Source organism: Zonotrichia leucophrys, chromosome 4 (assembly GCF_028769735.1).
Source record: "Zonotrichia leucophrys gambelii isolate GWCS_2022_RI chromosome 4, RI_Zleu_2.0, whole genome shotgun sequence".
NCBI lineage: Eukaryota > Metazoa > Chordata > Aves > Passeriformes > Passerellidae > Zonotrichia > Zonotrichia leucophrys.
This window is the reverse complement of record NC_088173.1, coordinates 4,287,523-4,304,375: the sequence shown is the minus strand read 5'-3', so window position 1 is coordinate 4,304,375 and position 16,853 is coordinate 4,287,523. Positions and strand designations below refer to the sequence as shown.

At 36.3% G+C, this 16,853-nt stretch overlaps 1 protein-coding gene across 4 annotated transcripts in view; it reads right to left on the bottom strand.

Annotated features, from left to right (window-relative positions):
* Positions 1–16,853, bottom strand: part of KLHL5 (kelch like family member 5) — a 50,263-nt gene that overhangs the window by 12,280 nt on the left and 21,130 nt on the right. For all 4 annotated transcript variants that reach the window (XM_064710286.1, XM_064710287.1, XM_064710284.1 and 1 more), the window contains 3 exons: positions 11,731–11,867; positions 10,750–10,946; positions 3,086–3,298 (listed from right to left, as the gene is read on the bottom strand). In XM_064710286.1, coding sequence (XP_064566356.1) covers positions 3,086–3,298; positions 10,750–10,946; positions 11,731–11,867 — 547 coding nt within the window. The remainder of the gene's footprint in view (positions 1–3,085; positions 3,299–10,749; positions 10,947–11,730; positions 11,868–16,853) is intronic.

The following is a 16,853-nucleotide window of genomic DNA, read 5'->3' as shown; positions in this document are numbered from 1 at the left end:
CTGCATGCATGAAAAGTAAGGCTTGAATACAACATGACCAATTCAGACTTTCAGTATATTTTTCTGATGGACAAGGAGCACATAGTATTTAAAGCAACACTACGTGTGAATGTGAGTTCAGCAACAACAAGATGCAACCTACATTTTCTACAGTTTCTAACCCACTCAACCTATAAACAATTTCTCACAGCACAGAGTCAGACTCTGAAAGCAACTTGATTTCAGTCCTTGTACTGAAAGCATTTCTAACAGCATTTACAAATCACATAGTAACTGCAAATCTGATAAGGAGAAGGGTAGTGCAGACACTCCAGTACTAGGAATTTCTGTCCAAAAGCAATCTGAGCCATCTTGTAATTCAGAAATTTCTAATTTTTTCATCTTTTTCATTATTTATCAGAGATGTAATATTTGCCACCTTACAGCTAAAGAGGCAGACAAATATTCATCTTTAGGAAAAATAAATGTACAAATATTTAGGACACTGCCAGCACTAACCAGAGATGCCTACAAAGGATGCATAAAACCAACCAATAAAACTAACAATTGCTTACAATTTTTTTGCTTCCAGTGTTACAGTTTCACAGTATTTCCTGAAGATTTTTTTAAAGTGTATCTACATCTCTTCTTGCAATGGTTTTGGTTTCAGCAAGATGTTCAATTTTCTAATTTAATTTCTTTCTAATACCTTTAACTCATCAACCATAAATCTAGAAAGCTTTTAATTATGCTATATTTGCTGTCAGATAGCCTAATGTCACATAATCATAAAGAAAAACTTGATTCTGAAAACATTAAGACTGTTTTAGGCACTTCAAGTAAGTTTACTCATCTACTAAATATTTCCATACTAAAATCATAGCTCCAACACTTTAATGTGCTAAAGAAAGTAATAAATAAAAAAGTAACAGAAAAATATTGTTTTAGAAATATAAGTATATGTTTGGAGATGAGATTAAAAATTAAAGATAAAATAATAAGTAAAATATAATTTTGCTTCTGTATTTCCTCTTGCTATTTTCCTAATCAGCTACTGAATGGACATAATTTGATTTCAGTACATATTTCTGGGATAAATTCTGTACTTTCAGTTCCTAAAGATGTTTCAATTACAGACAATTAAGTAAAAGGAATACAGGAGGGGTTACTTAGTTATCAATTAATTAGATGTTCAACGATTTTCTCCTCGTCAATTGCCTTACTCTGAATTATGTTTCTAGAAAAAATGAATTACAAAGCCAAGGCCACAACGGAGAAAATCCTGCTTTTGAATATATAATAATCAGTATGGAAATAAATACTAAAATGCTTGGTAGAGAATCTTACCATCCAGCAAGAGGACATCAGATTAGAAGAAATACACAGAATGTAGTGCATGTGATTTATCACTATGAATTAATTGAACTAATTTTTTCTTGTCTTAATGAATTTTACTTATTATTTGGATTCCATAAAAATCCTATTTTCTTCATTTAAGAGAGAATTCTCACTAAGCAAACTGAAAATCATAAAGCAAAATCCTTTGACTATATAGTAAATACTAAATATTACTAAAGAAGGTCCAGCAAGGAAAAATAAGAAAGGAAAAAACAAATAAAAATAATCAAACCTAGTTTAAAACTTGCTGTCAGGAAGTGAATCACAGAATTTTGAAATAAGAGTTGGAAGGGACCCACAAAGATCATCACCTCCAATTCCCAGCGCCCCACAGGACATCCCCAAGGACCACCATGTGCCTGAGAGCATTGTCCAAACACTTCTGGAACTCTGTCAGGCTCAGTGCTGTGACCGCTGCCCTGGGGAGCCTGTTCAGTGCCCAGCCACCCTCTGGGTGAAGAACCTTTTCCTGATATGCAACCTAAATTTGCTCTGATACAACTTCACACCATTCCCTCAGGTCCTGTCCCTGGGCACCACAGAGAAGAGATCAGTGTCTGCCCCTCCTCTTCCTCCTCCCCTCCCAAGGGAATTGTAACTGCACCAAGGTGTCCCCTCAATGTCCTTTTCTCCAGGCTGAACAGAACAAGTGACTTCAGCCACTCCTTATACTTGAGGGCTTCCCCTCAAGGCCCTTCACCATCTTTGTGGCCCTCCTTTAGACACTTTTCTAACAGTTTTAGATCCTTTTTATATTGTGGTGCCCAAAACTGCACGCAATATTCAAGATGAGGCTGCCCCAGCCCAGAGCAGAGCAGGACAATCCCCTCCCTTGCCTGGCTGGCCATGCTGTGCCTGATGCCCCCCAGGACAGGGTTGTCCCTCCTGGCTCCCAGGGCACTGCTGGCTCATGATCAACTTTCTGTTTAGCAGGACCCCCAGATCCCTTTCTGTGGCACTGCTGTCCAGCATCTCATTCCCATGTCTGTCTGTACATCCAGGGTTGCCCTATGCAATTTGCAGAGTCTGGCACTTTCCCTTGTTAAACTTTGTACAGTTGGCGACTGCCCAGTCCTCTGATCTGCAGAGGTCTCTGCAGGGCCTCCCTGCCTTTGAGGGAATCAGTCTGAGACTAACAAGAGTATCCATTCCTAGGGGAGTAGCAAAACTCTAATTCCCAACTATTTAAACAAACTGAGCCCAAAGCTTCCCTCTACATTTTCTGTTAATCTTCTCCAAGAAGGACAAAAAGTATTGACTGGGAAGAACAAGAAGTATGCAGTGATGGCCTATCAAGAGTTAACAGAAGAAAAATCACTCCAAACAATTAATTCAAATTGCATTTCCTAGCTATTTCTACATGGAGGAAATGTAATGAGCCAAATAAACCATGCAAGTTCCATATAGAAGAAATTTAAAAAGGACACGGCCTCTAGTGACTAAGATAGCTTTGATAAGCATTTTTATAGGCAAAAAAAGCAACTTTTTCTTGAAGCTCCCTCCCTTTTTGTATCCTAGAATCAGAATATGCTGCAGTTTACAGAGACACAAACTATCATGCCTGTACAAGATGCTAAGTTCTTACATGCAGCTCTAAGAATCCAGATCACTATAAATTTTATGATTTGTCACTATCAGTATAATTATACTGTAGACATTATGCCCATTGTAACCATGGTATAAACTAGAGAGGAACTGAACAATTTACTTGTGGAGCAAGCAGAGGCAGTCTAATGTAAGCCAGGAGTTTACTGAGATCTTTCCTTCTCTGTTCCAAATCGTGTCGAACCCATGTGAGTAGTGCATTCAGAATTGTTTCTTCATTAGGAATGTTCATGTCATCACTTGCTAAAAGCTTAGCAATTTCAGTGGCTGGCAATAACAGAAATTCCTGATTTCTAATTACTTCCATGAAGTTTTCCTGAAAAAGAAAAGTATTTTAATAGAGGCAACATCATACTTTGAAGACATTTTATGGAACACCTGCTGTATCCTCCCCTCTTTTTCCTCCCTTCACGCCATCTCTCAGTCGTCCCACTGGAGTACTGACTTGGGAAGAAGACCAAAAAAAAAGTTTGAGCACTGAATTATTTTCATCCCTGATCATTTCCCCAACTCAATCATTTAGTCTCACAGACAGATGTGCTGAAACAACTGAGGGAAGTGTACAGAGAGACAGACAGAAATAAGCCATAGGTTGTGGGTGTTAATATCTTGGCACTGCAAAGTGAAGAAATGCTTTCTGAAATCCAGTTAAAAAGATGCAGTTTGTTCATGTTGTCAAGCAAAGAGCACAACATGCTACAACAACTGGGCACATGTAACTGTTTTCATTACTGCTAGATGAAAATGTGGCAGTAAGTTTTCAGAGAAAATAAACAACACTAACAATTTTATTGTTGATTTAAAATGGATTATTTTAAGTTTATTTTGCTATTTCATAGGTTTTATACAATTGATCTGATTTGACTGGGGAGCAAAACATACAAAGAATCCACAATATTACACATGCCTTGCTACACTAACAATATTTATTCTGATAGGATTCAATCTTCTAAATTTCATCCTTTCATTTTCAGCAACAAATCCTTACTTCAAAACAAGAAATTCATAATATGAAACACATCCTATGCTGATATCTGATTACTTCATAATATGAGGATTTGCAGCATATTCTGTGAGGATTCTGATCAGTTTAGGCTGGAATAGCAGAAGTATGTAGAAACACAATCAGCATCATGAACATACAATCAGCACCATTGCAGTGAAAAACATGGATGTAACAGAAAAGGCTGATAGTATTTCTATCCCCTCTCCCCATATACTTTGACAAGGCAGCAAAGCAAAGCAAGCAAAAGCAGAAAAGTAAAATCACAACATATTCTTTTATTTTGGTAGCTCAAACTGCAGCTAAATTCACACTCAAAACCTAGAGTAGCTTCATGATGATAACAAAGTTACAATCAATTTATTAAATGCACTGTGGATTGCTAGATAGGCATCTAATGGGGTGCTGGTTTTGGTCTGCCATCACATGCACCTCTAAAACACCTGGAGAACAAAATGTGTGAAATCCACAAACATGGAAGTCTAAGTGGCCCTTGTTTAATGATTAAAAAAAAAATTGCATGCTAATAAAAAACCCCTGTAGAGTAGAAGCACATATTGGAAATATAAAAGCATTTTTAGGTCAAAAAAGGGGAGAAACTCACAAGAAGAAGCAAGAGATGCACTGCAAAACAGGTCTGAATTTAGTATTTAAAATGGCAACAAAAACAATAGTACCGTTTGGCATTATATATGCAATGGGCATCATGACAACAAAGCAAAAAAGTTAATACTTCTTTTTTATTGCTTGGCCTAATGCTTTCAAAGCTATACCTCAGTACTCCAAAGATACTGACTAAACAAAAAGCTGAGCTAAGAGAAAAAAATGAATTAGGTGTAAATAGTCCATCTGACATGAAATTCAGATGTACATAAAACCACTACAAGATTTATAAGGGGAAAGATCAAAGTTACTTCACTCCATGGGTAATTCTGGAAACCAGGAAAATAACTCAAAATCTTGTAGGTGTGCATAACTCTACTTGTGGATAGAATTTGGAAAGACAACTTTCAAAATATTTAATATCTGAAAAGCTTTGGTACAACAAAGATCCAATTGTCTACACAAAAAAGTACTTCCAAGTGAGAGCTATAGTAGATTAGAAGGGAGATAGAGTTGTCTTTTCCTCTTTAATTCATTTAACTATTTGTTTTACAAAATAAAAGTAAAATTGAACAAATATATGAATTAAAATCAGTGAAAGGAACTGTACCACTATTCAGAAGCACTACACATGCATTGCTATTTATTTTACTCTGATATTAAATGCCTGGCAGTAAAGTTGAATCTGAGAAGTGATCAAAATTATTTCCACAGTTCAAACACACAGTTCACAGGAATTCATATTCCACTGAGTTCATTTGTTTTCACTGGCTGCTTTTTTTTGGTTCTTTTTCCTAGAGAGTATGCAAGCTGGAGCTGTGCTTTTAGTTTTGCTGAATGAACAGGCAGTGAGCTCTGACATAGAGAAACACCAGCACTTACTACCTTAAACTTTCCAAATTGTCTATCCAGATCTCAGGAAGAGGAAGGGGAAAGCACTTGCATGAAAAGTTCTTTTGTCTCTGAAGGCAACAACAAGCTGATCTTGCATAAGTCAATCAGGGATCCTCTTTGGAAAGCTTTTTTCCAACTGGATTTCATCACTTCAACAGCTGTTATGTGTAAAAAGCCTGATTTTCCTTCTTGTTGCTTGCAGACCATTGCTTTCTGATGGGAACAAGTTCAGTTTCCTCTTGCTCCCATTCTATTTTTAAAGCAGAGACTCCTTTTGAGCAGAGTATCAAAGCATTCCACTGGGAATACAGGCACTCTTTGTCCTATGTCTGTTTTTTTTTATAACCAGAATCTGAAAATTCCTCTTCCTTTACAGACAGAGATTCTGAAGACAAAAAGAAGGAGCCAGTGTATCTCCTAGCATTCTTAACCTCCTCATTAGCCTTTTCTTTCCTTCTTCTTATGGGAACTCTCTGTGGAAGAACAGGATATTTCAGAGAACAAATGATCTGCAGTTTCAATCCCTTTCTTTCTGGTCCTGAAAGTAAAGGGAATTTCCCAACCCCAAAATTAGCTCCTCAAAGGGCTTGGAAACTTTATCAAATAAGTAGCCTGAAGCTTATGTATTAACCAAGACAGGGACATGCAGTCCCTATGCTCAATGCTGGGTACTGCTCATTCACATCACCTCAAATTCATTCTTCAGCATCTGCAGAGTGATTAATGCTGATACTCTTAACCACAGATCTGCCTCGGACTTGGTACAGAACAAAAAACATTAGGAGCACATAAAAATAAGATGCCATGATGTGTATCTCTAAATGATACTTAATCCCTACAGTGGGATGCAGTGAGGGGGTTAGTCTCCCTGCACACTGTGTCAGAAGGATGAAAACCTTGGAGAGCATCAGACACCTGCAGCTTGAGAGGGACTGAGGCTGCCCAACAGGCAGCTCAACCACAGGGCTCTGCTTAAACTCTGAACTTGGGAAACCAAAACACAAGAGGTGTTTGACTCACAGCATCTGAAGGAGAGCAATCAGGAAATGTTACTTTGTCTGCTGACTGCTTCAGTCCACTGGTCAACTAAGTATGAATTCACTAAGAACTGTGCTAATTGACTTCCTGGTAAACTATTAATAGTCAAACAGCTGTCAGATATCACCTTCTTTACTTTTACTCAGATTTGACTGATGTATTAAACAATCAACCAATCAAATACTTGCACTGTGTGCAGGGGCAGTACAGATATTTTAGCTTGACTCCTTGTTGCACTGTTTCTGGATTCCCAAACAGGCTGAGCAGCATGCAGCGACCTTTTCACTCTTCATGAGGCAGTACTGATCTATGGTGCTACGCAGGACTGAGGGAACTTGAAAGACAAAGATATCTTGGGTTTTCACAGGTGAAAAGGAAGTGAATGAGTATTTTCCAAGTATGAGTATTTTCCTCAGTTGATTGCTGAGCAGGACTGCAATTTCAGGTGCAAGAATGTAAAATCCTTGTTTTGGCACTATCACAAACTTTATGGCCCTTTATGGACAGAAAGCATTTACATTTCTCTTCTCTTCATACTCCCCACTAACAAAAGAAAAACCTATCCTGACTGTTGCAAGAAAAAAAGGACAAATTATCCCTCTTTAATTCTTTCTTCCAAATCATAACGATTTTGTGTTTCCAAACTACTGCCTTACAGGAGAAAGCAAGTCTAAGCGTGCCACACCTTTTCTTCTGCAAAACTACCTAGGTTTCTCTGCTTGGACCCAATCTATTATTCTGTTCTTTTGAGTTTTTCTTTTTATACATCCACTGGCTTGCTCAGAAATCACACAAATTCCAAAACTAACTTTATCTGAATCTTGTAATACTATCACTGCTTACATACCTTCTGAAGACTTCTGATGAAAATCAAAATGACTTTTCACTCTGCTTTAAGCATGCATAGCTGATCAACAATGATTAGACAGGGGCTAACTCAGGCACCATCACACAAAGTTTTGAATGTCTACTCTTTCTCTTTTAGTTGTAAATCAGAAAGTTAAAATCTGGCTACTGAAGAAGCTACTGACACTTACCTAAGAATAACTCACTAGTCACTACAGATATTTCATGTTCTGGAAATAACACAGGCTAGCTTTTCCTCATCTCAAAGTATTAACTTCCCTTTTGCTTACTTTTTGTGGAAAAGGATCTACTGGTTTTCATTCAAGGTACACTATCAACTGTTTCAAACAAACAAGATATCAAAAAGGGGCATTTGTTCTGATTTGAAGACAGCAATAAAAATGTGCAGAATTTTTTTTTTTGCACAAAATGCCATTAAAAATTCATTAAAGCAAGCAGATACAATATTGGCCAGTCCAATAAAATTCCTAAATTTATAACTGTATGTCCCAAATACAATATATAAACCACAGCAAAACAGGGTAACCTCTGCTCAAAACATATCTTTACTCAGATACATTTCATGATTCTATCAACTCTGTTTTAGAACTGTGATGTGTAAAAATCAGAGTTGCTCTTTATACAGCATTAAATCCACTACACATTGCTTCAGTTCTTGTTTCACTTCATGTGTACTGTAGATTTTTCAAGCTTAAGTTATTTTTCAAGCTTAATGCCAATAATTGACCAGTTTTGATAAACAGTTCCCTTCTGTCAAAACAATTTATCAACTGTCAACACAGCAAGCAATAAAGTAATGCAATACTTCAGTCCTTTTAGCATAATATATATCTGCAATATGAAGAAATGCAACATTAAAATCCTTCTTCTTTTTTTTTTTTTTTTAATCACTGATGCACTGATGCTTTCCAATGACTAATGTACTTTACTCAGACAGAAGAACCCCATTAACAAAGGCAGACCTAATGGGATAACTCACTGTTTCATCCTCCAGTTTAAACAAATGCTCATTTCACCTGAATTTCAAACTTCATGTAAAAAGGTACATTACTGAAGCAGGTAAGATGATTACAAACTCATTACATGTGTAACAAAAAGCTTCAAAGCAGAGAAGTTGTTTTACTTGTAAAAATATTAAATGGCAATCAGGGTTTCTTTTCTGTCAAAGAAACATTCATAGAAAATAACGAGTAAATTAAAATTAAAGTATTTTATATTATTCAGTAACTTCTACTACAAGTATTTTAAAAGAACCAGAACTATAAACTGTACTCAATATAGTCCCACACTGTTCTATGCAGCCCAATGCAGCATAAAAATAATTCCCTGTTTTAAGAAAGAGAATTTTGCCAGCTACTACAGGTGTACTTAACCCTTACATTCTAATACTTCTTAGTGGAAAGAGCATCAAGTACCTAGCACTTACTAGTGTTGAACATTTTATTTTTTCAAACAGCTTTTAAACAAATGAAATTACTTGGGGATTTATTTTAATTGAAGATTCAATTGGACTAGACATTTCTATGCAGTTTCCATAGCAACATTCATTTCAAAATAAAGAAGCTTCTTCTCTATTACTCATTATTACTAAAATTCAATTTAATGTCTCTGTTGGAACTAAACAACATTAAAAGAGGCCTTGGGAAAAATTCATCTAGCACAACTAATTAGTTTTGAAAATGGCATTTTAAAATCCACCTAATTTGAATTTCATTCACATCAAAGCCTTAAAAGCAACAATTTTGCCACCGAAGTAAACAACAGCCAAAAGGCACAGAACTCTTTTCCTCTGGTCTGAACAAAAGATAGGTGCTGCAGAAGAATGGCTTTTAGAAAGCTCACAGCTCTATTTTCCCTAAGTCATGAATTGCCAGTCAGAATACTAAGACTGGAATGCCAACATTCCCCTTTAAGAATGCATTAGTCTAATATCTCTTACTACTCTGATTTTGGCAGTTCACTTAAAAAGGACATGACAATTGCCCAGACCAAAATACATACTTATTCTGAAAAAGAACAAGTAGATCAGAAGAGAGAGTTTCTCTTTTCACATATTTTTTCTATCACTGGTCTCACTCAACATAAATTCCAATACTCCTCAAAGGCATAAGCCACATTTACTTTACTGTTTCAATGCACATTATACCTAACAGCAGACTCCTTATTTTTGTTTTGGCAATAATGAAGACCGAGAATAGAAACATGTAAGTTACAATCTGCACCTTATTTATTGATCTGCCTCAGTAAATCTGTGTGTCCATGATATTAAATATCTGAGAGATCCATTCATTGCAGAGGAACATTGTCTTGTATATGGAAAAAAAAAAGCTATTTTAAACTGTTATACATAGTAAGCTAAATAATTTTAAGCCAATAAGTAAATTTTTTTAAAATGGTTTTAAACCAGCAAAACCTAAGGCAGCAAGAGGAAGAGCCATGGATTTCTAATACTAATTACAAGACATAAATTACAACTCTTGGATCTTAGCCAATAACTTAATGGCAAGGTAATGCCATGACACACAAGCAAATTAAGTACTATCCTTATTCCCACATCTCTTCTGCAGTATCTACATGCCCTCATTCAAATCCCAAGTGCTTATTTAGGCAAAATTTCATCAACAAGTGAGCAAAATGCCTCACAAAACTGCAAAGAGGAGATGAACTGACTTGCTTCAGAGATAGCTCTTCTGCCTTCTTCTGATAACTTTACTAAAATACACTTGTGAGAAGAAAAAAAAGAACATTTTGTATTAAAATAAAAGGATGACTGTTAAGCAGATGAAGTTTACTTAAGTTGGTAGGTGTCAATTTCTAGAAGTTAACTGAAAAATGTAATTGGCAAGTTTGTATTTAGTCACATATTACCTAGCCTAGGATTAAATTCTTTGATGCCTGACATCCCGTTGCTAAATTATTAAGGATGATGCAGAATCTATATTGCTGAATCCACATTCATACCCCAAGTATATCTTGGAACCTGATCACTCCAGTTCATTACAAAAAAGGAACTCTACATTTCCATTTAGTAATGTGTAATTTTGGAACAGATGATGGCAGCTTCCCCACTGTGAAGTCTGTAGTTTTTGACTGTCAGAAAGAAGTACAGGCTTTTGAAATATGTTATTAAATGCATACCCCACAATTCCATTTCTGTTTACAGGGCACTTATGCTTGTGTGTTTCCTTCCCACTCTAAACCAGCAACTTTGCAGCTATTTTGTCATTTTTCATCATAGGAACATATTCTTGTTTGAAAACTATGAAGACTTTCTGGGGGGAAAACATTAGTACCATATTTAGGAAAACATTGTGTATTTTCCCTACTAAATAAAGCAGATGCTAGTTAATGTAACAACATACCATGGTGTAATTGTGAGCCACCTTGTGCAAGTCAGTGCAACCCTGGGCATCAGCAAAGGATCGGATTCCAAGGCAATTGGATGGGTGAAGCTGCTTCATGAGGAATTTACAGCATGCTTCTACAACCTGAGAGAGCTGAAGAAGGCAAGCTGTAGACAACAGGCACTCAATGTTATCTTCTTTTAATTCAAGGCGACCTAGTAACATCAAAAAGAAAATCACATTAGTTTGCTCTTATAATCTTACAAATTCCCTAAAACCCCAAGGCAATAGAATTATTTACAGATTATATGACAGAATGAAGGCTTAGTAAACATCACCCTCAGCATTGGATAACTAATAGTTTTCAAAATTAGTATCTATAATGATGAAAGGAAAGGGAATCCTAATGAGATTCCTTTTTTTGTCAGTCACGATACATTTAATAGATTCACAGAATTTGTTAACTAATTGAATGTAGTATTACCAGAGAAACTTTATCCTATCAGGTTGTCTCAGGTAACAGCAATGAGACCTCATTGCTGTCTACAGCTTTCTCACCAGGGAAGGGGGGGAAGGCACTGATCTCTTCTCTCTGCTGACTGGTGACAAGACCAGAGGGAATGGCCTGAAGGAGGTTAGGAAAAGGCTCCTTTTTCATTAGGAAAACTTTCTTCCCCCAGAGGGTGGCTGGGCACTGGAACAGGCTCCCCAGAGAAGAGGTCACAGCACCAAGCCTGACAGAGCTCGAGAAGCATTTGGAAAACCCTCTGGGACACACAGTGTGATTGCTGGGGTGCTCTGAGCAGGGTCAGGAGTTAGACTTTGAGAATCCTTGTAGGTTGCTTCCAACTCAGGATATTCTATTATTTATTTTTATTTATTTATAAGAATTTTAATAATGTGAATAATTTGTAAAGAGCATTTGAAATCTAGTAATGGAATACAATGCTCACATGAGGACAATTCATTAGATGGATTTCCCATTTTCACTTCAATTACCTGTATATGCATATTGAACCAGAGCCCACAGTGCCTTTGGCTCCACACCCTCCATCTTGATTTCCTCCTGTCTTGCTTCCCTTACATCATTAGTGAACATTGCTGCAAAGTAGTCCGAAACAGAGGAGAGAACCAATCTGAGTATGACATGCAGCACAAAAGGAGAGAAACAGAAGAAAAGAAAAAAAATCTTAGTCAACCTGATGTTTGTTAATTTATGATTCATTACTTTGCCCTTTGCAGAAACACTGTAGTGAGAAAAACATTTAAAAATTGACGAAGTGCTCCATGCTCTAGTTTCTCTCTATGAATAATGAAGTACTGATACTAAACCTACATTTGCTACTGATCTAAACTAATTAGCCTTTCAAAGCAATGACTTTTAATAGCCAACACAGACATAAACACCCCCAAATCCACATAAATTGGAAATGAAGTATAAATATACATTATTAAAATAAAATGGAATTGATTTTCATTTATATTATGTTAGATACATTTTTAAATGTGAAAGAATGACTTACCAGTCTTTTTCAAAGTGCTTTAAAATGCTTTTACTCTTAGTGCACACATATACATTCAATTACTAATACTGATAACAAAATTTGTCAAAGTAAACGTGGAGATGATACAGAGTAATCTCTTTTTTGAGTATCTATTTAGCCTTTCTTAATAATCCTGACTATTTTACTGTGCAAGTAAATGTTAGTGCACAACGGACATTTCTTTGGATTATCAAGAGTAAAACACTCTTTACAAATAATAATGCCACTCTGCAAAATGTGAAAGAATTTCCATGTGTTCAGAGACTGGGGTAAAAGAGAATTATATGAGGCAGGAATATGAAACCAACCATAACTATTCATGAGGAATAAGAGACCTCCAGGAATGGCCTTGTGGCTTAGATCAATTTTTGTGCTGTGGCAGTTCACTGCTGCCTTGCCCACAGGGATTTCAATATAAATACATGTGGTATATATATGGATCTATACAAAGAGCAAGCCCAAGAACCCAGCCTACTGCAAATACATTAAACAGTCCATATGTATATCTTCAATTAATCTAATACTTCAGGCAGTTTATGCTGTGCTGAATCATTATACTGGTGTGTTAAAATGGCAGAGGTCCGGAACCACAAAATAGAGCAAAACTAAACGAAAAGGTGAGCATCAGTGCTTAGGGGAGAATTCACATGTACATATACAAAGCAATGAAACACAAGGAGCAGTCTCTTAGTTAACTAACTGCAAAGTAATAAAGTTTTGATTCATTAATTTCACAATATATTTTTCTTGTGAACTCTCTGATCATTGACCATTTGGTCAGGCTTACAGGCTTACAGAAAAGACAAGGTAATTTTTTTTTCTAGCTGCTGAGGCAACAAAGTAAAGCTACAATTGCATGGGAAAAAATTAATTTTATTTTAGCACCTTGTATGATTGAAGTTTTGTCAAAAAAACCCCAAAGTTCTGTTCTTTTAAAGAAAAATTAAATTCTGTTAATGAAATATGAGAATTATTCTGTAGCTGACTAGCTAAGAAAAATCAGAACTTTCTGCCAAGCTATGGCCCGGGCATCACTTCTAGGCATTTTAACCTCATGTTTAATGAAATCTGCATTTAAATGAAAATACTGCCTCTCAGAGATCTATAGAACTGGAGTAAATTAGAAAGTACATTCATGAAAGTATCAAGGGGGAATTTCTGCAACTGCTTTTGATGCTAGAATGAGATGACAAGACCAGATTTCTATGTACAAAATAGGTGTTCTCACTGGAAGTGGTTTGAATAATCCAATTATCTCTGCAGGTCCAATTCAGAATTTAAAAAGGCAAAACAACCAACTTAACATATTCACATCTGACTGTTCTGACTTGGAACTTCTACACAGAACAGAGCTTGTAAAAGGTCGTCTGCAACGGGAAATGGAATTTAATACTTGGTCATATCACAGTTTGGGGGTTGTTTTTTTCTTCTCTTCCTTCTCCCAGCAGTGCAACTGGACTAGGGAGCTGCACTATTATTCAGAACACTGGACTGTACACATTTTAGAAACAACTGTTGAAGAAACGCCAAAAAATAATACGAGGGTCCCAATGCCTTCTATCAGAGGTTTGATATCAGCAAATTTCTCCCTGTAATTTCCAGACTCAAGAGCCATCCAAAGGAAACTAACAGAAATTAAATCCATTTACTATTTTTGCAAACATGTTCAGATCCATGAGGAGGTATGCATGCCTCACAGTGGTAAAGGCTTTCCAGAGGGTGACTTGCACATGCTGACAGAGGATGTGAAGCCCAGAAGTAGTTTAATACAGGCAATTTGAAAAAGCACAAATTGTCCTGAGAGCAGTTTTGCAATGAAAAGCCTTAGAAGAGGTATCTACACTTTTCTCTTAATTAATCTCATTTAGAAAAAAAAGTTCTTTCAAAGAAAGAAATGGGATTAAAATATACAGTGACAGTGCATCAAGGTGACACTGAGCTAGGATAGAAGAAAACAAAAGCAGACTTTCAGCCAACTGGCCTTTCTTTTTCCCACTAGTCAATAAAAATCAATTACTGCTATACACATGTGATTTGATATTCACTAGTCACTAAATACTGACAAAATCCAAAATCCAAAATTAGAACAGTCTACCATGACGGCTTAATATATTTTGAAGAATTTTCCACTGAGAGCTAGTAAAACATGTGGCACACTTTAAAACCCATACTTGTTGGACCTGCCACAAGCTGCACCATCTTGATAGTTTTCTAGGTCACCAAAGTAATTACTATGTAAAATGATGACAGCTACCAAACCTGGCAATTTACAGGTTTAGTATCTCCAAACCCGTCTCAGCTGACAGAATGCTGCTTAAGATCTGAAAGATAAAAGGGACTCTTCCTAGGCAGCTCCTTGTTTGTGGCTGTGCAACAGCTGAAAAGTGTCCTTGGAAACTCACTGTCAGCATTCACTGAAGCTGTAAGGTGATACTGAAGAGTTCAGGCTCTTTCAAACAAGCTCCCTAACCCCAGAGTACACAAGGTTCCATTTGCCTTCTTTTCTTAAGTCCCATCTCTTTTGTATTTCCACCTTTCAGTGTCAACAGAAAGACACACAATGGCTCTCCCCACACTGCTGATTAAAGGATGTGGCAGGTTTCAAATGTCCTCTGGGCAGGAATTTACACACATTTCCCTTTTCTTACATGAATGTTCTAATCAGTGGGTTATTGCTAAACAAAACAAGCTTTTATTATGGATATTGCAGTTAGCTGAATGTAATAAATAAGAACATAATAAATGGCAGACATCTGAAATTGCAGTGGACACAAAATAAACATGAAAGACTATGAAAAACTAAATTAAATTAAATCAAAGTATCCAAAATTTCTTTATGGAACTGCAAGCTGAAGGGGTGGGAATATAATACATTTCTTCTGACTGGAGAATGTCCCCTTTTCCTACTTGCTTTTTGACCTTGTAAATAAGATTTTAGCTATGATTTCAGCACAGAATAAGAAGATAAACACTTTTGGAACAATAGAGAATATTCAGAAAAATCACGACTATATGTGATGCTTTTATTTGTAGCAGACTCATAGCCTGAATTCTTCACAGATACAAAACCTCTCAGAATTTCAGTGATGTATTACCTGTGATTATTACCAAGGCAGACACCAAACTCATGTCTCTTTTCTCTAAAAACATACATAATGGACCTCAAAACACTCAAAAAATAAAAAGTAGAAATTGATAATTTAAAAATACAGGAATTATTAAAAATACCAAGTTCAAAACTGAAAATCTGAATACTCCTCTCTATGAGTGTGATTAATATTAATAATGAAGAATGTTCTTTTTTACCAGCTCTATGTGATCACATACAATGAACAACTCTTATCTTTCTTATGGAAAAATAAAGGAAAACAAAGTTGTCCATTGTAAATGAAGTTTCTGTTTTCTTACTCATTTTAGAATGCCAAGCCATTAAGCTAAGGTGTATTTAATACATATTCTGTTGCTTATTAAATCTCAAGACAAAACAATCACTGGTTTTCTGAAATGCACTGACTGATCCAGCCTGCACTCAATACTAAAATAGTCAGAACTTGTATAGAGGCAGCAAAAAATACTACAGAATTTTTTTCTTATGACATTGGCTACTACAAATACATAAAGGCAGTCATTGAATTTCTATAAAAATTAATGAAATTTAAGATTTCCATATTTATCCTTCCCACTATGAAAAGAAATCAGTTTTCAGTGAGATACTTTGGATTTACTGAGATTAAGACTGCAGTTATTGCTATGTTTCTCTGTGAAAACAAAACAGTTAGAGAAAGAACTTTCATGCAAAAGGCAAAGCTTCTTTGTAAGTTGCTCCAACATTATAAAGTGAACAAGAGAGAATCATAAGCCTCCCACTTCCTGCTACAAGCACAAAGTGTGCTTCTTTGGCTTTAACTTTCATACATATTTAACACAGAATATACTAACTACAGCAAGATGTTTCTCCTCAGAAGAGAAGTCCAGAGCAGTAGTAGCATATGCTTCATAATAATAACTACAGAAACAGATACAGTAGCACAAACTGGAGAGGTGAAGTCAGTTCTCTGAAGAAATAAGAAACAAGTGTGAACCACATTAAAGGACTTTTTAGTGTGTTCTCTCTCCATTTATTTCATTACAAATAGAACCTTCCAGTCCTTAAAAGATATTCACGGCTGTCCTCTGCACCCTTTCTACACATTTTAACTATTACATAAGCCACAGTCCAAACCCATTTTGCAAAGGGGCTACCTTGGCTCCATAAAGAAGCAAAATTACTTCCTAATTATAATCACTATTTTTTCCTGTTTACACCACTCCAAAGTTTTTTGACCCTAAATTACTAGAGCATGTGTCCACTAGGGGTGTGTCTACTCCATTTTCATCTGACTCATTCTTTTCACAGGGACAACACACTTTAGTAACCAATTGAACACTTTATAAAATGAAGTCTCCGAGAGCAACAGCAGGCTATGGTTCAGAAGCCTCTCTGATTCTCAAGTCAGTTTCCATCCCCATGCTGTCATTCCCTTGTCCGGTTTATCTCGGCTGTTTGAGGGGCCTGGAAAGGCCCGGGGTGGCCTTGGG